Source organism: Argentina anserina, chromosome 1 (genome assembly GCF_933775445.1).
Source record: "Argentina anserina chromosome 1, drPotAnse1.1, whole genome shotgun sequence".
NCBI lineage: Eukaryota > Viridiplantae > Streptophyta > Magnoliopsida > Rosales > Rosaceae > Argentina > Argentina anserina.
In genome coordinates this window covers 12,124,731-12,148,590 of record NC_065872.1, presented here as the reverse complement: position 1 = coordinate 12,148,590, position 23,860 = coordinate 12,124,731, and the positions used below count along the sequence as shown (strand labels likewise).

The 23,860-nt window shown below is 40.3% G+C and overlaps 2 protein-coding genes across 2 annotated transcripts in view; one reads left to right on the top strand and one right to left on the bottom strand.

Moving 5' to 3' along the window:
• The window catches only part of LOC126805111 (annexin Gh1-like), a 96,628-nt gene that overhangs the window by 41,416 nt on the left and 31,352 nt on the right, over nucleotides 1-23,860 (bottom strand). The gene's annotated exons all lie outside the window — the stretch shown is intronic.
• LOC126805114 (ras-related protein RABH1e) lies at nucleotides 21,418-23,561 on the top strand. The gene is made up of 6 exons (XM_050532218.1): nucleotides 21,418-21,625; nucleotides 21,710-21,780; nucleotides 22,245-22,333; nucleotides 22,530-22,641; nucleotides 23,006-23,096; nucleotides 23,197-23,561. Exons 1-6 carry the CDS (start codon nucleotides 21,509-21,511, stop codon nucleotides 23,338-23,340), a joined length of 624 nt encoding a protein of 207 aa, XP_050388175.1. The 5' UTR covers nucleotides 21,418-21,508; the 3' UTR covers nucleotides 23,341-23,561.

The window sequence follows — 23,860 nt, the reverse complement described above, 5'->3', positions numbered from 1 at the left end:
AATTAATAAAGGCCAGTGGGAACAATGCTCGCGAGTGGTCTTTTAACACATCTTCCAGGCTGGGCTCATAAAATACTTGCAGGAAGATCCTGAGGTTCCTGATGATGAGGATTTGTTGCGGAAAAATTACTCACGCTAGGGTAAATTCCTAACTTTTCTTAGAACCCTCACAGTTCTATTCCGATACTGATTAAAACCACTAACTGGTTCATGTTGCAGGTTTTTGAGGATACAGCTGGTGCTTCCTCCTCCCAAGGCCGTAAGCGAGGGAAAATAGTTCGCTCTGACAATGAAGAGGATGATCCTAACGCTATAGACTTCAATCATGTAAGTCTTCATCCATATTTAATTAAAAACACTACAGACTGTTGCAACCTTCTCAACTAACCAACTCATGTGAACATCAGTTGATTCAGAGGAGAAGAATAACTGTCTCAAGCACCCCTGCCCCGCTCGCGAATGATGCAGAACCACGTACGTCAACTGACCATGTCCACCCTGAGTCAGTAACTAAGGTAAGAAGAACACATCATTTGTTCCAATTGATTGTCCACTCATGAACCACTTTGATTTATTCTTATTTAATTTATAGGCTCTCGAGAACCCAACTTCACCATCTTTATCCAACTCTCAAGCTGCTGCAACCGCGAGAGAAGATATTTATGTAAATAGTTAAACACATTGTTGCCCCCAAACAACATTTTGTTATTTGCTTGGATGTAATTCCTTTGTCTTATATTGTTCATTTATGAGTCAGCGACGTACTAATTTTTCTTTAACACAGGCTTATATTGAAACTCAGTCACCATCCAGGGGAGTCGCGACTACTATTCAACAGGCTGTGATCGCGTATGGGGAACCAATTCAAGCCACTCCCCTCAACACGGTGGCGGGAACCCGAACCTCTAAGCCATATGCCTTAATCAACCCAACAGATGTACTCTCCCACCCCTCTTCAACTCAGATTCTGGAGTGTGAGGTAGAAGATGAAGAAGATGTGACCAGCTCTCACCAAGAAGGTCAAAATGTGGAACGGTCCCTCGCGAACGTGGACTCAGCAAGCAATAATGCTGCACTAAACCCCCTTCCAGAAAACAACACTCCCTCCACTCAAACTGATGAGGTAAAACACCTAACCACCACTTGGTTTATATGTTTCTTTTTCCTTTATAAACACTTAGCTGTCTTATTAACTGTTCTTTACCATCTGCAGGTTGCAGTAGTCGCGAACGCTTCCAACTCTCAAATAATGCTGACTGTTGGAGCCTCTGGCTCGACACCAACTGTTGATCCATTAGAGAATCGTTCTAGTCCATCTCTAGAAGATCTTCTAGATGATATGCTGGGTCCTGTCATCACCTTGATACCCCTAGAGTCTCTAGAGCTTGTCCAGGCCCGGGCACAACTTACAGACATATCCACTAATGATCTAGCTTATCCAGTGCGCCTGGCTAAGGTCCAAGATGCCCTTCGCTACCTCAGACTACACTCACCTGATCCCAGCCTAGTAATGAAAGCAGAACAATCACTGAGAACCATTCTATGCCTTTTGGCAGAATGTCAAGCTTTCAAGGACCAATCTCAGAGTCTGTCGCAACACAATGCTGCTGCTAGAAACTTCATTGCTCAAAGTCATGCCCAACTTAAGATCAAGCTTTAGCATGCTAAGACCAGCCGTTCGAAGCAACTTAGTGCATTGCGGCAACAACAGGCTGCAATAGAAGCAAAGATAGCAGAGATTGAAGTTGAGCAAGCTAAAGAGCTTAACGCTGTGGAGGAAGAGATAAGAAGTGTTGCCCCCCCAAGTACAAGAGCGTAAATGGCAACTGGCAGCTTCTGAGGCTGAGGAAAGGAGGATCAACAACCTGATTTGTGACATAGCCAGTAACACTGGCAAACTACTTCTAGATATCCGCCTTATAGGACATAGAGTGTAACTTGAACACCTAAGTAATGTAGCAATGGTAATTATAATTTATCGCTATCTGATCACTCTATTTGAGTCTCCATGGACCAACAAAAATCCAAACAAAGGCCCAAGGCCAAAGCCCAGCCTAACTCGCAACCGTCCAAGTTTGTACACAAACTCTCGAAAACAGGAGCAATCAATCTCGGGAAACGCACAAATCGTTTCAGTTTGACTACTATTGCTGCAATAAATCCCGGGCGCGATCTCCAAATCTGTATCTCTAATCTCAGCCCTTGAATCCAAGTTTCTTCTGCTATAAATCGAAACTCTAAGGCAAGAACACAAAACACTTCCTTTGTAGCCTCCAAAAATGTATGTTCCCTTTCTTCCTTCAAAACCCCTTAGGTTTCTTAAGTTTCATCCCCCAGATTTACAAACTTTGTAACCACTTTTGAGTCTTATTCCACCCTCACATCCTCCTTTTTTCGTAGTTCAAAACTAAGGAACGGCCCTGCATTATGAGTTGTTCCTGGTGAAGGATTACAAGTGAGAGAGGAAATGGCAGCCATTCCTGAGCCCCGTTCAACACTCTTTAATCGACGGGCATCAGGAAGCAGGCAGCCAATTAGTGCTTCATGCTCTTTTCGTACCTTTTTTGATACGCGACGCGAGCTGCTGCATCTTCTATGTGCAATATCCTTCAATCTCCCTTGCCCAAAAGAGTGCGGAAAGAAGTGTACAAATCAAGGCTCTGGATCCCTCATGCTACCACCAGTCTTCCAATTAGAACCTATGTTTGGCACCAAGCTGGTTCTAGTTGGCCTTCAAGTGGTACAGCTTAATCTCGAGTTTCTCGTGGTGGTGGGATGAACATGAGAAACTACGAAGCCCTTTACACCTAGAATAGATGGTATCAGAGCTTATTAAGGCTCATATGTAATAGTATAGGACTCCACAAAGCCATATGAATAAGACACAACTTGTTTCACAAAACACTTGTATTGTTTCATTGCTGCGTAACAAAAGTTGCAACAAATTCTTGACCACAGGTATTGGTCCAATGTGTTTACAAAAAATACCGAAGTATAATTAAGAAACTCATAAAGTTTCAGAAACTCGATAGTTTCCAGAAAAAAAAAAAATTTAGGCTCGCGACCAGCAGTAACGCTTGCGACCCACAAGTACTGATTATCCATGGTGTTGCCCCCCTGTTTACTTGGTTGAAAGGATGAAAACCAAGGAAACACTAAGTCAACACACCAGTTATTTTGCCTGCACCGCGGTAGGTGGATCCTCATACTCCTAAACACTAGGGAAGTACTTCTTAAGATGGCGACCATTCATAGAATTTCTGTGAATATTCCCATCAGTGTCGCGAAGGTAGTAAGCTCATTTGCCCATCACTCGATCAATCACAAAAGGACCTTCCCATTTAGTAGACCATTTACCACGATCATCAACTCGTTCACCGTAAGGCAAACAAGCCTTCCAAACTAAGTCCCCAACTCCAAAGCTGCGTCCTCTTGTGCGTTTGTCATATAACCGTGCTATCTTATTCTTTTCTACAATAAGGCTGTCGAAAGCTTCCATCTGTTGAGAATCCAAGTCTTCATGTTCTTGATACATAGCCTGGACATAGTCTTCGCCAATCAACTGGTGTTGCTGGCGAATCCTCAGCGATTGAACATTAATCTCAATAGGAAGTATTGCATCATGTCCATACATTAAGGCATAAGGTGTGGTACCAGTTGGAGTTCCTTTGGAAGTTCTATAAGCCCATAACATGTGATCTAACTCTGTGTGCCAAGATTGCGGATTGGCATCCAACATTCGTTTGAGTATAGACATAATGATCAGGTTGCTAGCTTCTACTTGGCCATTCGATTGAGCATAATAAGGACTAGAATGCAAAAACTTGATTTCATAATCAGCTAAGAACTTCTGAGTCTTTTCAGCCATGAAACCTGCCCCCCTGTCTGCTACCAAACATTCTGGGATACCATATCTGGTGATAATATATTTGAAGATAAAGTTAGTGATCACATTTGAAGATGTTGTCTTGATTGGTATAGCCTCTACCCACTTGGTGAAGAAATTTGTAGCAAGTAGAATGTGCTTGTGTTGTAAGGAAGAATTTGGATGAATCCCCCCAATGAAGTCTAAAGCCCAGCCGTGATCGGGCCAAGGTTTAATTATTGGTTACAGAGGAACGTCTGGCATATGCTGGACTGGTCAATACATTTGACATTCGATGGAACCCTGTGCAAAGCTGATGCAGTCCTTGAGCATGGTAGGCCAATAGAAACCATATCGTCGAATGAGCCATCTCATCTTAGGACCCGCTTGGTGTGAACCACAATTGCCACAATGAACCTCGCGTAAGCACCTCTTAGCCTCAGCTCCATAGATGCATCTCAGGTACAAGCTGTCTTCTGCCCTGCGCAATAGTTCACCGTCTCGAAGGATGTAGTTAGTAGCAAAATATCTAACCCTCTTGTCCACCGGTGCAGAAAGATCAGTAAGGTACTGGATAATTGGTTGTTGCCAATCTACATCAATAGAGTCAATAACAGCGACCAACCATTCATCTTGAACTTCTTTTCTTGCCATAAAGGAAGGTAATGTGCGTCTCTAAACCTTCAAAATCCTCTCGCGAACGCCATCTGCCAAGCGGATACCAGTAGCCAACTGTGCTAATTCATTGGCAGCAAAGTTTCATTCCTTATGAATATAATCAAGCACCACGTCTGCAAATTGGTCTAACAGCTCCGATGCTCGCTCCCAAAAAGGGAGTAATGTAAAATTGTTGCACTTGTAAACACCCTTGAGATGGTTAATAACTAAGAGTGAATCACCTAATATTTCCACCTCTGTTACTTCTAGATCAAGCAAAAGCTCCAGTCCAATGATGATTGCTTCATATTCTACTTGATTGTTGGTGCACTTCCATTCTAGTTGACAGGAATAACAATGTCTTGCTCCAGAGGGGTTAACCAATGCAACACCTGCTCCTAATAAATGATCAGTGCTACTGCCATCAAAATACAGAACCCAAGGCTGAGTATGGACAAAGGAAACAACCAAGTTCTGGTCTTCGATATCCTCAATAATAGGATGATGCAACAAAAATTCGGACACTACCTGTCATGTAAGCGCCTTTAAAGGTGTATATTGTAAAGAAAACTCTGATAACGCCAAGATCTACTTACCAATCCGACCCCTAAGCATAGGTTTGGTAAGCATATATTTTACTAAATCAGTTTGTGCCACCATCACCGTGGTAAAGGACAGCATGTAGTTGCGGAGCTTAGTACCAGCAAAGTACAAAGCTAAATACAACCTCTCAATTGGCGAGTATCTAGTTTCAACCTCTAATAAGCTCCGACTCAGGTAGTAAACTTCATGTTCAATCTTCTTGCCCTCCTCTCCATCACCATCTTGTGCTAAGAGTCCTGCTATTGAGTAAGGGGAAGCTGAGATGTATAGCTTTAACGGTATTCCAGGCTGTGGAGGTCTAAGAACAGGTGGATGAGTAAGGTATTCCTTGATCTTATCAAAAGCTCCCTGTTGCTCAGGTCCCCACCGAAATTCTTGATTTGCTTTAAGCTTTAGCAAAGGAGAAAAAACTGTGGTTTTGCCAACTGAGTTAGAAATAAAGTGTCGAAGGAAGTTTATTTTTCCAAGAAAACTCTGAAGTTCCTTCTTGTTCCTAGGTGCCGGAGTATCTAGAACCGCTTTTGCCTTGTCCTCTGCAACTTCAATACCTCTTTCATGCACTATCAAACCCAAGAAGTCTCCTGCTCGAACCCCAAAAATGCATTTAGCTGGGTTCATCTTGAGCTTGTGCTTTTTCATTCTGGTGAACACTGTCCTTAAATTCTCGATGTGATCTTCTTTCTTTTTAGACTTGACCACCACATCATCGATATACACTTCGAGAATGTCCCCCAGTACATCATGGAAAATTAGGTTCATTGATCGCTGGTACGTAGCCCCTGCATTGGTCAGACCAAATGGCATATTGTTATATTCAAACACTCCGGTGAACCCTGGACATCTAAACGTTGTTTTGTGCCTGTCCGGTTCATAAACAAGAATATGGTGATAACCACCTGTGCCATCCATAAAATATAGTAGCTCGTGTCCTGCAACTGCATTGACCAGCATATCTGTCACAGGCATGGGATAAACATCTTTCGGTGTTGCAGCATTAAGATTCTTGTAGTCGACACAAACGCGATTTTTTTCATTATTCTTCCCCACTGGTACTATGTTAGAAAACCACTGAGAATATTTAGTTGGTCGGATAATACCGGCTTGAAACATGTTTTGAACCTCTTTCTTGACTGCTGTTGTTGTTGCTGTGTCTGAACTCATTCGCCGTAGACTTTGTTGTATAGGCTTGTAACCTTCCATTATGGACAAGCGATGGCAAACCAAATCTGGAGACAAGCCCGGCATGTCCTCAAACTTCTCAGCAAAACAATCGCGGAACTCTTGCAACAACTCTATCAAACGTTGTCTCAGTTCCTCATCCAAGTGTTTACTTATTCCAACCTCCATGGGCTCCTCTGTAGTTCCAAGATTAATCTTTTCCACTGGATCTTTCACTTTAGGTGGAGTGTCATCTAAAGCTGCAGGTGCTGGTTGAATAAACTCCTCATCCTCTTGAACCTTAGTCAAATCATCCTCAATGCATTCTACTAGCGCGACTGCCCCCCAAGCCTTATGTTCCTCTCTGTAAATAGATCAGCGTTGGAGAAAGGACACATAGGCTTGTTCTTGCTCTTTGCAAGTGATGTACTCACGGATGATTATTTTTTGTTTTCACAATGAAGCCAGGTCTATTTATATCTGCTTTGACCTTTACTAAACCCCATTGTGTCAATTTTGTAGAAGTCACCCCAACCGGACGACCCTTAGTATCGATTCCAGCAACTCCTAAAGGACTCATGTCCCCATAATAGTACTCAGCATCCAAAATACAGGAAGCGACTGAGTATTATCTATCATCTGCTTTAACTAGCTCTGCCTTGTCAGTTGCGGGATCTCACATCAACATTTCTTGGTGTAGAGTAGAAGGGATGCAATAAGCTCTATATATCAAATCCCTACCAAGTATGATGTTGTATAGAGCGGTGCATTCTGTAACAAAGAACGTCTGGAACAGCTCGGAAGGTCCTATCTTGACTTTGAGGATCAAAACTCCCAAGGTCTTAGTTAAGTTGCCAACAAAACTCCTGACCTTAAGATTGCTACTGAGAACCTTTTCATTTTTGCAATGCCAAGTACTTCGACTGTTTTCACTGTAATAATACTAACCGCTGCACCACCGTCGACGAGGATTTTGTTCACTCTCTTACCCTCCATCTCAGCTGATATGTATAAAGGTTTAATGTGTTGAGTCATGGTCGTTGTAGTCTTTGTGAACATCATAAAAAATCTTTGGAGCTCTGTCATCGTGTGAGATTTATCAGCTCCCTCTTTCCTCGTGTCTTTATCAACAGTTGGCACCTCTGTCGATGATAACTCTGCGAATGTACCCACCTCCTGGGCAGGTGTCTCACCTCCAATGAACATATGAGATGGCATTGGCCTTGGAAGAGCATACTTCGAAGACAAAGTAAACACCATGTTGCAACTAGGAACAGTATTTGGCCCTGGTATTCCTTCCTCGATGTTGTCTTCATGACAAAAGTTAAACATGTTGCAATCTGGGATAGCTGCTATTTCTTCATCATAACCTTCCTCAACCTCTTCCTCTTGATCAGAAAGTTTTAACCCTTGCTCATTACAGCCTGGTTCTTCCATATTGTCGTCCGGAATTGACCCAGTTGGCACTCGCGAGGTGAACTTGCTCGTGAGATACTCCGTTAGTGATTGCTCCTGATTGGCCTTTGGAGGAGTAACCACTACCGCAGCCTCGCCTACCTCTGAAACCACAAGTGTTGGTTCTCTTACTATTGGAACCACTGGTGTTGGTTCTTTGATCTTCAGCTTCCATTCAAACTGTGGCTTGATTTTCTCTGGAACTGGTTCCTGGTGGCCTGGCTTACTTACAGACCTCTTTGGAACCCATTTAGATTGCGCAGGTTGTGCAACACTACCTTGCTGTTGTTTCTGCTGAATAGAAACACTCTGTTTGTGCTGACTATTTGCTGCCCTACCATCAGTAGATGCATAAGACAACCTATCATGGATTGAAACTCTTCGCTTAAGAGCAGTTTCCATTAGTCATTCAATTCGATCATGAACGTTTTTCCTGAGGTATGGCTCCTTCTTGTAATTATCATTCCGACGAATGTGAACGTATGGCCTTAGACTAAGCTTTTCAACTGTCTCTCGCAGCAGCCAAGGTGGTTGTTCCAGCTGATCGCAAGAGTGTTCTCCTATGTTATACGCCTCTAACATTCTTTTGGCTATTCCCCATCTCTTATGTACGTTCCTCTTCTGAGTTTTTGTAGCTTCCATAGCTCTTCCATGCTCTTGAGCATACCAAACATTGGGTTTTAACGACCTTGGTGCAGGCGGTATGTATGGCCGCTACAATGCCTCGTGACTAGCTTGAATTTCCGGCTCATTTGCCCCAACTTGCTGTTCTCCAGGGACATTCGCGACCCCACCAAGACCTGAGCTTGGCCTCTTTAACGCTTGAGCATAAGTGTTTGTCTGAACTCTAGCTTTCTTGGGGTTCCCCCTCTCGTATGGATTCGTCGGCGAGCGAGGCCTTTGATGTCTTCTTGCTTCCTCGTGTCTCCCAGAATTGTCACAGTTTATGGAACGCTCTTTCTTGCATCGATTACAAAGGACATAAGTTCTTACCTTTGCTACATTATGTTCCTTGTTCTGGACTACACCCTTATGTTTACCCTGCTCAGATTGCTCGACTCCTGCAACCTCTTTCGCCAAGGGAACTTCTTTCGCTGCTGTGTTCATACCCGGCTCGGGCTCTGAGGCAAAAGACAACATTCCCTCATCTAACCACTGTTGTACCTGGTCTTTGAGTTGTATACAAATACGAGTATCGTGAGTCCAAACGTTATGAAACTTACAATACCGTTTACCTTTAACTTCTTCCACAGTCGGGAAATTAGTCCATGGTACAATGGTTTCACCCTCAGCAATAAGCTTGTCCAAGATCTCATGAGCCAAAGAAGCATCATAAGTGTATTAAGCAAACTTGGAAGGGTGGCGAGCCTTCAAAGGTGTTGTCAATGGTGTAACTTCCACCACTGACACTGTAGGGAAGGGATCAATATCGACCCATGCTGCAGCTCTTTCAGAATCTACCTCAAGCATGCCTTTGTTAATCCAGGTTTGCAACTGATCTTTGAGCTTAACACAGTCGGTTGTTTGGTGATTGAACAAATTGTGAAACTTGTAGTACTTTTTCCCTTCTATTTGTGCTGCAGTAGGCATTGCAGTATCATGCTTCACTCTTCCACTCGCGAACAATTCATCCAGAATCTCTGGAGCCTTGTGAGCATTGTAGGTATACGACTCATACTCAGGTTTGGTTGTAGTACTTTTTCCCTTCTATTTGTGCTGTAGTAGGCATTGCAGTATCATGCTTCACTCTTCCACTCGCGAACAATTCATCCAGAATCTCTGGAGCCTTGTGAGCATTGTAGGTATACAACTCATACTCAGGTTTGGTGAATGCTGCTGTAGAGATCTTGACAGGGTCTCTAGACATCTTCAAAGCCTTGGACTTCAATGCTTGCCTTCCCGCTATCTCTACTGCCGCTACCTCATCATCTACCTCCTCGACCCACTGCTCTTCGTATGGATATGGTGTGTAGAAAGGATCTACATGCGAGTAGATAGTGGAAACCCTCTTAGTTCCAGATGGAACTGCATAGCGTGGTTTCAAAGTACCAGGGTTGTAGGATACAGGTGGACATTTTGGAACTGTGGCACTGTCCTCCATCTCCCTAAGGAACACTTGGTAGCTTCCTACCTTGTTCATTAAGTCTACCATGCTAGAAAAGTAGACATCATGATGTTTGGCCCGCTGACGGGTTTCCAAACCCTTTATAGCTATCTGAATGGCATCTTGTTCCGCAAGTGGTGTTCTGCACTTTGCTTGCTGAACCTTGAACCGCTTCAGAAACTCCATTGTCGACTCCATTGGTTGTTGATGCATGGAAGTCAAAGATGACAAATCCACCTCAGGCTCAACACTGCCAAAAGTCGTCTTAAACATTGTCTTGAGTGTGGACCAATCTGAAATGGACCTCGGTGCTAACTTAGAGAACCAAGATAGTGCCGGTCTTGACAGAGATGAACCGAAAACTCTCATCTTGAATACTGGATCAGATGCATATGGCCCGCAATCGCTGTGAAAACGTGAGATGTGCTCAGCTACATTCTTGGAACCTTCTCCTGAAAAAGTCTAGAACTTGATTGGTCGATAACCCGAAGGCCAAGGACATGTTGTCACCCATTCTGGGAATGGACTTGTGTAGAATATGTTCGCGGCAACATGACCATGAATAGTCCTCACACTCTCTTGGATCATCTTCTGAACTTTCTCTTTGATAAGGGTCTGACCCTCTTCTGCTTCTTTCTCAGGCTCTTCTCGACGCTCCTCTTGACGCTCGCGATGGAACTGGTGCTGACGCTCTTGTCTCCTGCTTGCTTGAAGAAGTGCCCCTGCCCTCTGAAGTGCCTCAAACTCGGGTGTGTTCGAACGTCTTGAACTTCCCAACGTGAACTTTCCCTTTCTAGCCTTTGTCTTCTTCTTCCCTGCGGGTTTGGTAAGCACGGCATCAGATTTGTCAGCCTCATCATCTTTGGCCTCAACCTCTTCACCGTCGTCGTCACCGGTGCTAGCCTTCTTGTTGGACCTATCCTTTTTGGTGGCCTTAGGCTTGTGATGGTTCTGTCTCTCGTAAAGCCCAGTGATAGTTCGTTGTATTCCCAACGCTTTTTCGATTTGCTTAAACCACTTGTCCTGGCCTTCAAACTATAAACGAGCATTTTTCGCGTGCTCGTTAGCACCCAGAACCAGTTTCTTCAATCTGTCATTGGTTTCAGCCAGACGCTGACCCTGTGTCGACTACAGTTTTGACACATTATCCAACATTCTCTCGACCGCAATCATTCGCTCGCCGAATGACTCCTCCAATGACTTGACTACCTTTGTCAACTCCTTGAAACCTAGTTGCATGTCTTCCAGTGTCGCCATCACTCCAAATTTTAGTAATGTCTCAAATGCTGTTAAACCTCTGCAAGTCGTTGTGTTGTGAGGAACACAATGTGAGTGCTCTGGTTTCGAGCAAGGAGGATACCCTCTTGAGTAATGATTCCGGCTTGCTATCTTGACACTGTCCCACTGGTTGTGCCAAATGTTCGAGCTAGGAAAAAGATCTCCTCAGGGAACAATCAACAAGCCCCGGTTTTGAACCCTAGATGGTTCTAACCTTCGTTCTCTGTTGTTGCTTGGCGTGCCAGTACCTTTGAGTGAGGTACAACTCTTACTTGTTGATGATAATTGCGCTCACGTACTGTCTTCTTCTCGAACAATTGTTCCGCAGTTGCTGATAAACCGCTGAAGTTCGAATGACCTATACACAACCGGAGTTGCTAGGTACCTTTCACTCCACCTCAAGTAGATGGCCGATCTTACTTTAAACCGCTTGGGGAAAAACAGAGCTTATAATGTGTCGTTGATAGCGGGACTCTCCTGCTGTAGGGAATTGCTGACTAGTGCAGACTTTTGTGTTTGCTAGAAGCTAGGCTAGCGAGTCGATGGACTTGACTCTAGTTGCCGAAGTTAATCGGACTTGTTGCTACATGCAGCGCAAGGCGTACATCTGGGTAGCTCCGCTCCGATGGGAGACTTGGTTGCCGAAGTGAATCAGACTTTTGCTCCGTGGGGAGGCTTGACTATGCGATTGCGCGATAGTTTGTTTTGACGTTGTGTGTGTGTTATTTTGCACATTCGACCCCTTTATATAGATAACACAGTTTGTTCTTTCTTGCGGATCAAGTCTTGAGAACCTCTTAGTTGATTTGGATTCATCTTCCTTATTCAACTCAGATTCTATACAGCATCAGTTCTCGAAATCTATTCCAATAAGGAATGTAATCCTGTTCTTCGATAGGTTTTCCCCAAATAACCGGTCCACGAGCCTAACGAATCTAAATAATACCGGAGTATTATTTTAGGCCCAAACAATGAGGTTTACTAACGTTTCATGCGGATGGACATTTGGATTTGCTCAAGTTGTCTGGTTAATGACAAAACTACATGGATTATGATTGTTGGTGTGCCATTGTTGTGGTAGTTTTTATCTGCACATATGTACTTATGTAGAGGCATTTGCTTCGTCATTGGGTCCTCTAGGGTAGCTAGTTCTTATTGAAATCTTCCCCTTGGAAATCAGATCAGCTTCTCATAGCCTCAATGTCTCAGTCAACATGATCTTCACCTTCATTGTAACTCAAGTCGTGCTGACAAAGTTGTTCCACTTGAAATTTGGCTCATCATCTTCTTCGCATTTTTTTGTGAGTGTCATGTCCCCTTACGTGTACTTGTTGGCCGGAAAAAAGGGGAGCCTATTAAAAATATGTGCAGGTTGCGGAACCAGCATTGTTACTGTAATATATTTGTTACCAATGAAGATTACCCCAGTGAAAGGTTATGAGATGAGCAAGCCAACACTTTCCACACTGGTGGAATTGGTTAAGCTGAATAAGATCCAGAAAATTAAGAAACTTCGATAACTAGGTCATATATAATACAAAGAGAGTTGAAAAATTTGTAGATGGCATAGTACGCAAGCAAGTACGTACATATATATACCGGTACCAGGAACAACAAGTATCTAGCTGACTGCAAATGGCACCCATATGGCAATTGGGTTCCTAACTGCACGTATTAGAGAGGTTTTTTTTTTAGAATATGAAAAAGGTTGGAGGGGTTCTAGTTACACCTCAAAAATTAATATCTATACCCCCTCATTTATTTATTTATTTCTACTTAATGAGGTCAATCCTTGTGAAAAGACAAATAAAGACAAACAAAAATTACAATAAAACTTCTATAAATTAATAGCATCGGGATCAATAAAATTTATAATATAGTGAGATATTAATATATCAATATTTTGTTTATGCACTACATTATTTAATTTATCATGTATACCTTATTAAATATACTATTTTTTCCGATGTGTTACATTGTTCAAAATATTATATTGTTTGATGATGATTATATTAATAAAATTCTTTAATGAATTGTGGCACCATTAATCTATATTTTCGATAGGGTCTATATGAATTCTCAAATTTCTATTATCTTATAAATTTAACGAATTATTAATTTAGCACGTTGGCCCCAAATCAATACCAGAAAAAATATTATTTTAGCGAGATTATTAATTAATTGGGTTTTAATTTAACAAGATTTTACTGTATTATTTTTAAACACCAAAACAAAGACAAATTCTTTTTACTACTCCTACGCCAAAACCCTCGAACATCTATCTCTGGAAGAATGTGAAGATGCATCAGTGGAGAGTCAAATTACGATGACTATCTCCATATGAGGTATGGGCTTAAAATTCGTGTTTTATATTTGTTACAATGGAGAGCATTTGATTGGAATTTAATTTGGGTTCATGATTTAGTGGGGAGTAAGATATAAAGCTTTGGTTCTTTGTATACTCCTACCCAAGGTTCTAAAAAACGCTAGGCGTTAATCGGACGGACAGCTAAAAACCAGTGCCCAGAGGATTAATCGGGGATTAATCGGCCCAAAATCGAGACGGCCAAGGGTCTTCGGGCGCCTAAGCGCCGCCTAGGCGGTCCTAGGCGGGGATTTTTAGAACATTGCTCCTACCCATATTGGCTACAATTGTATTAGAATTGTTAGAAAAACAGTGATATATTGCATATATAATTTAATAAACTGAATTATAAATAATTATAAAACAGAAACTAAGCATGTAACTCTAATAACGAAGAACACGAAAATAAATTCAACCAAAATACCGAACGATTGGTGATGGAAGAACTAGTCGAGACGTGTGTGATACCACACTGTCCTTAAGACGTTTACGCCTCCTCTACCGGTGCAAGGATGTTTGGCGCTTGTCTCCCAGGATACAACGACTAAACAGTTCTAGAAAGTTGCACTACTAACTAGAACCTTCAACGAACTCGAAAGGTACCTCTTTCTATCACCAGAGAAAAGCTAAGAACTTTGAGAGTGGGAGATGATTGTGTTTCGAATGCATGATTTACAATGAAAGGATGGTGGCTATTTATACAGTGAGGATTTACAATCAGCAATGAATAAGATGGTTGTTATAGAAATCAAAATATCATAACATATATGAGTTACATATGTTACAAGCACTGATTTCAATTATGTTATAATTCTCCATAACACACAATAATACAGTTGTTACAAAAGAAGAAGTTGAACAGTCAAGAGAATTTGAAAAGTCAAAACCGAATTTTCGGAAATGCAAAAAGAATTTGCATTCCGACCCTCAATACACGAGTTTTCCTTGTGACCTGGGATTTGCACCCCCCCCCTGCGCGTGCGCGGGAAGGTATAATGGGGCTTACACACTTTACAATCAATACACAATGGATTCTATATAAAGTCTTTTCAACACTTCTCTTTTCCAATGTGGGACAAACACTTTCCCCTCATTCTAAGTAGCCATCTTTGAGTGACAATTTCTTATTTACCCACAAACCAAATTACACAAACAAACATATGATCTTGTAGCCCTCATTATGGAGAACTCAAATCTATGTTCATCTTTGATTAATTATAAGTTTAACTTAATTAAATTAATCAATTATAATTTGGTTTTAAATGGTTCATTAACCATTTTTCCAACAATTCCCCACATGAATGAAATTGGCCACCAAAGACTCGATAGAATTTGGTGATAGATTTCTACGGTTGAAACCTGCATAGGATAGGTAGGTTTGACCCTTTGAACCTTCCCTTATGAAAGTATGCTTACTTTACTAACTAAATAGTAGACGTGATGTCTTTGAACTATTCGTCATTTGTGTAAATAATGACATACTTCACACAGGAGCCTCCCTGGTACACTTCGGTTCTCATTTTTGTGCCCATTTTGGCCATGGAACACACGCCTGATTCTGCAAGTAGTTTGATAAGAGTTATGCCATCATTAACTCCCCTAGAAATGACCCCACTTCTCTCTTGCATAGGTGATCTCTTAATAAAGAGTAACCCGCATTACTCTACAAAATTTCTCGACGCATAAGAATCATTAAAAAATTTTAGCTTAACCTCATCCTTACATATTATCATTGTTTTTCATCATAGGAATGGACTTGGGGGAACTCCCCACAGTGATCCAAACTAATCTCCACAATTTGGTTTCCCCTTTTGAACCTAGATCTTGGAATCTCCAGTCAGCTAGGTTGGGTATCCACTGTAGTGATTTTTAATTCCCAATGGGCTTTAGTCCCATTCTCTTCGATGATTTTTCAACTAACTCTCTGTTTAACCCTTTGGTTAAAGGATCAGCAATATTATCCTTAGACTTAACATAGTCTATAGAGATAACTCCAGTTGAGAGTAGTTGTCTAATGGTATTATGTCTTTGACGAATTTGTCTAGACTTACCATTATACATCTTGCTTTGTACCCTGCTAATTGCAGATTGACTATCACAATGTATACCAATCGCAAGCACAGGTTTTGTCTATCTAGGAATGTCCTCTATGAACTGGCGTAACCATTCTGCTTCCTCCCCACATTTATCTAGTGCTACAAACTCAGACTCCATTGTGGATCTAATTATAACTGTTTGTTTTGAGGACTTCTAGGACACGGCTACACCCCCTAGCGTAAATACATATCCTCTAGTAGACTTTGAGTCTTTCATGTCAGATATCTAGTTCGCATCAGTGAACCCTTCTATAACAACAGGGTATGATGTGTAGTGCAACCCTTAGGTACGAGTATACCTTAGGTATTTGAGTACTCTTCTAATTGTTTGCCAATGCATAGCTCTAGGATTACTCGTGTACCCACTTAGCTTATGAACCACATAAGCTAGATCTGGTCTTGTACAACTTGTTAAGTACATTAGACTCCCAATTATTCTTGAATACCCTAATTGAGAAACACTTTCACCTTTATTCTTGGACAAATGTAGATTCATATCTACAGAAGTTCTGACAATTCCAGAACCTTCCTTGTCAAATTTCCCAAAAATATTGTACACATAGTGTGTTCGACTCAACACAAGCTCTTCTGATGTTCTCGTAATGACATCAACAAGTCTCAAGTCTTTCATGTCAAACTTAGAATTCAACATGTCTTTAGTGGACTTGATCATCTTATTGTTGCTCCCAACAATAAGCATATCATCCACATACAAACATAGTATATTATATCTATTTTCAGTGTCTTTGACATATACACACTTATCACCTTCATTTATTCTAAATCCACTGGTGATCATGGCATTATCAAATTTCTCATGCCATTGTTTTGGTGCTTGTTTTAAGCCATATAATGACTTAACCAATCTGCACACCTTCTTACTCTGAGAAGGAGCAGAAAAACCTTCTGGCTGTTCCATGTAGATTTCTTCTTCTACATCACCATTTAGGAAAGTCGTCTTTACATCCATTTGGTGTACTTCAAGTTTGCACAACGCTACAATTGCAAGTACCATCCGTATGAGGTTATTCTCGTCACAGGAGAATAAGTGTCAAAATAATTCAAACCCTCCTTTTGCCTGTAGCCTTTAATAACAAGTCTAGCCTTGTATTTGTTTATTGACCCATCAGCTTTTAATTTCCTTTTGAAATCCACTTGGAAGTCAAAGGCTTACACCCAGGTGGAAAATCCACTAATTCCCAAGTGTGATTTTGCATGATAGAGTCTACCTCACTTTTGATTGCTTCTTTCCACAAAGGACCATCAGTAGAGCTTACTGCCTCTTTGAAGGTACGGGGATCACCTTCAACCGTATATGACAGGAAGTCATGTCCATAGGATTTTGCGGTCCTTGCCCTTTTACTTCGTCTAGGTTCAACCTCAGACTCAGATTTAGACTCCGATTCAAATTCTTGATCCTGAGCATCATCAGTTTCGGTTCGGTTGTCTTCACGTGTCTGTTTAGAAGAATTAAATTCCTCTCTAGACCTCCGTGGAAATACATTTTCAAAAAAGGATGCATTTCTCGATTCTATTATCGTATCTTTATGGATTTCAGGAATATTCGAATCGTGGACTAGGAATCGATAAGCCGAACTGTTATGTGCATATCCAATAAAGATGCAATTAACTATTTTAGGCCCATTCTTTACCTTTTTAGGTTTAGGAATTTTCACTTTTGCCAAACATCCCCATACTTTTAAGTATTTGTAGGATGGTTTTCTCCATTTCCATAACTCATATGGAGTTTGCTCTTCTTTCTTTTTAGGTACCTTATTTAAAAGGTAATATGCCGTGAGAATCGCGTCTCCCCACATGTTGGGTGACATCCCATAACTGAGTAGCATAGCATTCATCATATCCTTTAGAGTACGATTTTTGCGTTCTGCTACACCATTGGATTGTGGTGAGTATGGAGCAGTCCTTTGATGTATAATCTCATTCTGAGCACAAATCTCAGCAATTAGCGATTCATACTCACCCCCTCGGTCACTTCTTAGTGTCTTAATTTTCTTGTTGAGTTGGTTCTCAACCTCATTTTTATAAAGAATGAACTTCTCTATAGCCTCACTGTTGCATTTATAGCAATATTTTGTGCTATCATCTATGAAGGTAATAAAGTATTTATTATTCCCTCTAGATAACGTTGATTTTAAATCACAAACATTTGTATGAATCAGATCAAGGGGTTCACTGTTTCTTTCAACACTTTGGAAAGATGATCTAGTCAGTTTTGTCTCTACACAAGTTCACACTTATGCATGTTAATTGACATATATTCCATTCTTAACTACCATAAATTAGGAAGAAAGCTAGTTTTTGACAATTGTCATTTTAAACAATCCATCACTCATGGCTCTATATCAATTTCTGACAAAACACATTTGTCAACACTGAGTCAATTTACTTGATAATTTCAGTTCCGTTCTACAAATCAATCCAAAAACTTGGCTTGGTCATACCATAGCTCTAAGTCATTTAGTCCCCAGTCATAATCATTGACTTTTTCATGCTATCCTCTGATATCATGCAACAGAGGTTCATGTCAAAAATATCATGAGTGACAACTTCAATCAGGTTTGCCTCCTTCTTTTTGTTCCTCTTCGGTTTGTTGCAGTCGACAGACTTGTGACCGGTCTTGTCACAGTTGTAGCACTTGCCTTCAAACCTTGGCTTCTTGGAGATGCCTCCTTTTGGTCCCAGCTTGGACCCTTGATACTTGCCTTTCTTGTTTTTGGAATTTTGACCATGTTCCATCATGTTTGCCTTGGCAGAGACGTCATTGATCCATGCTTTCTTTTTCGGATCCTCGGTTGTCTTCCTCAATGTGAAGCCTAACCTCTAGATCCTCCATGGTCATTTCCTTTCGCTTGTGCTTCAAATAATTCTTGAAGTCCTTCCAAGCAGGTGGTAACTTTTCAATAGCACATGCCACTTGAAAACTTTCACCTAGCTGCATTCCTTCAGCGTGAATCTTATGTAGGATTAGCTGAATCTGAGACAATTGACTAATCACGGTCTTTGAATCCACCATTTTATAATCAAGGAAGCGGCCCACGATAAACTTATTGGCGCCAGCATCCTCGGTCTTATATTTTTTCTCCAATGATTCACATAGCTCCTTTGCCATACCCATGATAATGTACACATTATACAATGAGTCGGCTAGACCATTCATGATATAATTCCTACATAAGTAGTCAGAATTATTCCGTGCATTCACAGCAGCAATCTTTGTTTGATCGCCTTGGTCGTCTTTCTTGAACTCAGGAGCATTCTCCGTCAGAAATCTTGCCAGATTCAGAGTGGTCAGATAAAACATCATCTTTTGTTGCCACCTCTTGAAATGCAAACCATTGAACTTCTCAGGTTTTTCCCCATGGGATACTGAGACAGGTACAGCGGGGGCAACAGGCACAGTTGGCACCAAAGGTCCCTTGCCATTTCCAGAATTTTCTCTGTTACTCATTTTCGGAAACTGAAACACACACATAAGGTGTAAGTTTTCTTGGAAATATGTAGAGAAATATCGAATACAAATTATATAAGCATTATCAAAATAAACATCTTAAGATTGTTAGAAAAGCAGTGATATATTGCATATATAATTTAATAAACTGAATTATAAATAATTATAAAACAGAAACTAAGCATGTAACTCTAATAACGAAGAACATGAAAATAAATTCAACCAAAATACCGAACGATTGGTGATGGAAGAACTAGTCGAGACGTGTGTGATACCACACTGTCCTTAAGACGTTTACGCCTCCTCTACCGGTGCAAGGATGCTTGGCGCTTGTCTCCCAGGATACAACGACTAAACAGTTCTAGAAAGTTGCACTACTAACTAGAACCTTCAACGAACTCGAAATGTACCTCTTTCTATCACCAGAGAAAAGCTAAGAACTTTGAGAGTGGGAGAGGATTGTGTTTCGAATGCATGATTTACAATGAAAGGATGGTGGCTATTTATACAGTGAGGATTTACAATCAGCAATGAATAAGATGGTTGTTATAGAAATCAAAATATCATAACATATATGAGTTACATATGTTACAAGCACTGATTTCAATTATGTTATAATTCTCCATAACACACAATAACACAGTTGTTACAAAAGAAGAATTTGAACAGTCAAGAGAATTTGAAAAGTTAAAACCGAATTTTCGGAAATGCAAAAAGAATCTGTGTTCCGACCCTCAATTCGGTGTTGCATTCGTGTCCGCAGGTCGCACGGGGATACACGAGTTTCCCTTGTGACCTGGGATTTGCACCCCCTCCTACGCGTGCGCGAGAGGGTATAAGGGGGCTTACACACTTTACAATCCATACACAATGGATTCTATATAAAGTCTTTTCAACACTTCTCTTTTCCAATGTTGGACAAACATTTTCCCCTCATTCTAAGTAGTCATCTTTGAGTGACAATTTCTTATTCACCCACAAACCAAATTACACAAACAAACATATGATCTTGTAGCCCTCATTATGGAGAACTCAAATCTATGTTCATCTTTGATTAATTATAATTTGATTTGAAATGGTTTTCCAACAAGAATTACTAATTTCATTGCATTATATCACCCACTAGAGTATTCCCACGTTGAAGAATCCAGGAAAATTATATATATATATATATATATATATATATATATATATATATAGAGAGAGAGAGAGAGAGAGAGAGAGAGAGAGAGAGGATGTTAACTGGTGCATAACTGGTGCATATAAAGCCACTACATATAGAGCTACCGTAGATATATAGATAAAGAGATAGGTAGCTGGGGGTATTTTGGTGAGAAACATGAGGTATACTTAAAACTTCAAATAGTTAAAAAGAGAATTAGAGGTTTAATTAGTAATCGAGGTACATATAATAATTTTCCCTAAATCCTACTTTCATGGGTAAAACTAAAGCTTTGCATGTGCCCCTAACTAGTTTATGCATGCAGTGACATATATATATATATATATATATATATATATATATATATATATATATATATATATATATATATATCCATGCACTTGTTGCCATATTGGTGTAAAATATATACATGCATCGTTTTTCTTTGAGCTTGAAGGAAAGTCCATCTTAGAGAAAGGGGCCAACCCATTTGAGTTGGTAAAATTCGATCTGTGTGTGTGTCTTTATATCAAAGTGTTGGTGCAGTAGTGAAAGAGAAATTAAGGAAGAGATCACGTTTTTGGGAAATCAAATTTGAATACTAGTGTGTAATCCACTAATTTTCCCAGTGTGACTGATAGAAGAAATCAAACCATTCATCTACCAACGTATCAATTCTTAATATTAAGAATGAAAATGTCCCCCTTTACATAGATGAATCGATGTTTTGGAATAATCCAATAAAAAGGAATGATATCCCTTTCTCATGAACATAATATCTGTCGGGTTGAGAATCGTCACTCCTTCATTCCGAAGGGAAGACACATACAGTATATTTGAAAATTAAACGTGGAGTTGTGAGTCTATTGATCTTTCACCTTGTTTAAGTTACCCTAAACTCGTTTCTCATGTTCTTAGTCTTCAAGAGTTCGATCTTGAATCCCCATTCTTAAACAAGTTTTGTTATTTTAGTAGACGCATGCGTCGAAGCAGATTGTGCCATTTCATGTATCAAAGTAGATTGAGCTAAGATAAGTCAGAGATTAATGAGAAGAAGAAGAAGAAGAAGAAAGAAGGGTTATGCCTCTAAACCAAGTAACAGTATGTTGACTTGTTGCCGTCCTCGTCGTGCTTGGCGGTTTCTCCATGCCTTCCTATATAAAGAGATTGAACTCAAAAAACGGAAAGAAAACAAAAACGAAAAAAACACGCTTTCTTTTTTTCAGTTATATTCTTCTTGTTCCTCTCTAGCTCTGAGATTCAGATCCAAAAAAAGCAAGAGAAGAATCACGAAAAATGGCGTCGGTGTCTCCTCTGGCCAAATACAAGCTCGTCTTCCTCGGCGATCAGTCCGTCGGCAAAACCAGCATCATCACCCGCTTCATGTATGACAAATTCGACACAACCTATCAGGTATATATATATTTCTAAGATTTCATACGATCGGTTCTTTTCATTTTGAGATTTTCTAGGGTTTGATTTATGTTAATGCTGCAGGCTACGATTGGGATTGATTTTCTGTCGAAAACTATGTACCTCGAAGATCGGACAGTTCGTTTGCAGCTCTGGTATGTTATATTTCATAAGATGTTGCAACCTCTATGTGATCATGTTCCCTATGTTGTCTTTACTGTTACATCGAGGAAAATTGAATTATGAAATGAGTGTTTGTCCATTAAATGATTTAATGAATGGCAATGCTGTTAGATTGATATAACATAACTCTGTGCTGGTGAATCATTGTTATTTTCACAAAGTTTGGTACTTTTGTTTCTCTTTTATGCTTGTGACGCCGTATAGTCGCTACAGTTGTTTGTGAACCTTTGTGAAAGATGGTTTTTGGGGTTAGGATGAGTATGTTGTCCAGAATATGATTCTTTTGACGACTAGCATGGGTGTTTATAATGTATAAGGCTGTTCCTGCAGCATAGTTGTTGCTTTGGCAGTTCATCTTTTTGTCCCCTTGATGTATATATTCGTTTATGTGATTGACAATCTATTAGTCTGAGATATTATGTTATTGAATTTACAGGGATACGGCAGGGCAAGAGAGATTTAGGAGTCTCATTCCAAGCTACATCAGGGATTCTTCTGTCGCAGTAATTGTCTATGATGTAGCGAGTAAGTGGTAGTTTAGGATCTCTCATGAATCATGTTAAAAGTTTTCCCTTTCGATTAGTATTTAAGAACTATGTTCATCTGCACTCCTGTTTCATCCATGGAACATAAACTGATCAATGCATTATTGACCCTATCCCTCATCTTGCTCCTTGTCCACACATATTTCTTCTCCCTTGACTAAATTGTTGTGATGCAGATAGACAGTCATTTCTGAATACTAATAAATGGATCGAAGAAGTACGGACTGAACGGGGTACCGATGTCATTATCGTGCTTGTTGGGAACAAAACTGATCTTGTTGATAAGAGGTGAGTACTAAATCAAAAGTACTAGCCCCGTTCTATTTATACAATCGGTTCTGATTAATAATGTAGTCATATGTCCATCTTGTGCAGAGAACTCTGATATGTGTATCTCCTTTGTTGCTAACAAAACCCTCATTGAACAATGGCTCCATAAATTTTTTCTTCTGTAACTGAACCTTACCATCGACTATGAATACATTAACACCTGTAGGGGACCATTCTGTGTCTATAGTAGACAAATTCCATTGCAATTAGAAGTAACAGTTTGGTTACTTGATTAGGGACTTGTTAAATTCGCCCCGAATTTCCTTTACAATGCACAATGGTTCATCTATTTTCTTCTAACTATATAGCATTGTTCAAACAGACAAGTTTCTATAGAGGAAGGAGATTCCAAGTCACGAGAGTTTGGAGTCATGTTCATAGAAACCAGTGCCAAAGCAGGGTTCAATATCAAGGTAAAGATTCATAACTCCTGATTCCTCAGGTTCATGCTAACTATCTTACTCAATCAGGCATCATCTTCTTCTAAATCATTTCACCCTACTTGGTTTCCAGCCACTTTTCCGTAAGATTGCTTCTGCGTTGCCGGGGATGGAAACCCTTTCCTCCACAAAACAGGAAGATATGGTTGATGTAAACCTCAAGCCCACTGTCAATTCATCAAATGCAGATCAACAAGGAGGAGGTTGTGCATGCTAGGCTATTTGTTTTACTGGAAAGAAAAAAGGAAAGGCAGTTTAGTATAATGACTATAATCCAAGTGGGGAGCCATCATAGATCCGATTTAAGTACAAGCTATTGGTTTATCAGCTTAGTGCATTCTGTTCCATTTGTGTAATGAGGGTTGTGTTAAAGTCTTCATAGGAAAACTGAAGGTAGCAATTGTTCCATTTGTGCTAATTTACTAAATTGTGACGATTTGCATTCAGTGTCTTATATTTCCATTACTATAAGATGCCATACAGTTAATGTGAAAGGATACCCATATGATTCACATCAAGCTTCTACCTTTGTGGGAACTGAGAATATATTCTTCCCTTCATTACTGGATAATGTAGTATGGACGTGAAAACTCAGGAAGGAGGTTAGCTCTAGTTCTTTGGTTCCTAAATACCGAAAATTTTACAAAATTTAACCAGACAGGCTCTACCTCTTGGTTCTAATTGGCTTGCTTATTGTGCTTTGTTGCACTGAAGTCTGAAACAAACAGATACGAATA

Coding starts and splice junctions, on each gene's coding strand:
- LOC126805114 (XM_050532218.1), top strand. CDS start 21,509: ATGGCGTCGGTGTCTCCTCTGGCCAAATACAAGCTCGTCTTCCTCGGC. Junction 21,626..21,709: donor AATTCGACACAACCTATCAG/GTATATATATAT, acceptor TTAATGCTGCAG/GCTACGATTGGGATTGATTT. Junction 22,334..22,529: donor AATTGTCTATGATGTAGCGA/GTAAGTGGTAGT, acceptor GTTGTGATGCAG/ATAGACAGTCATTTCTGAAT.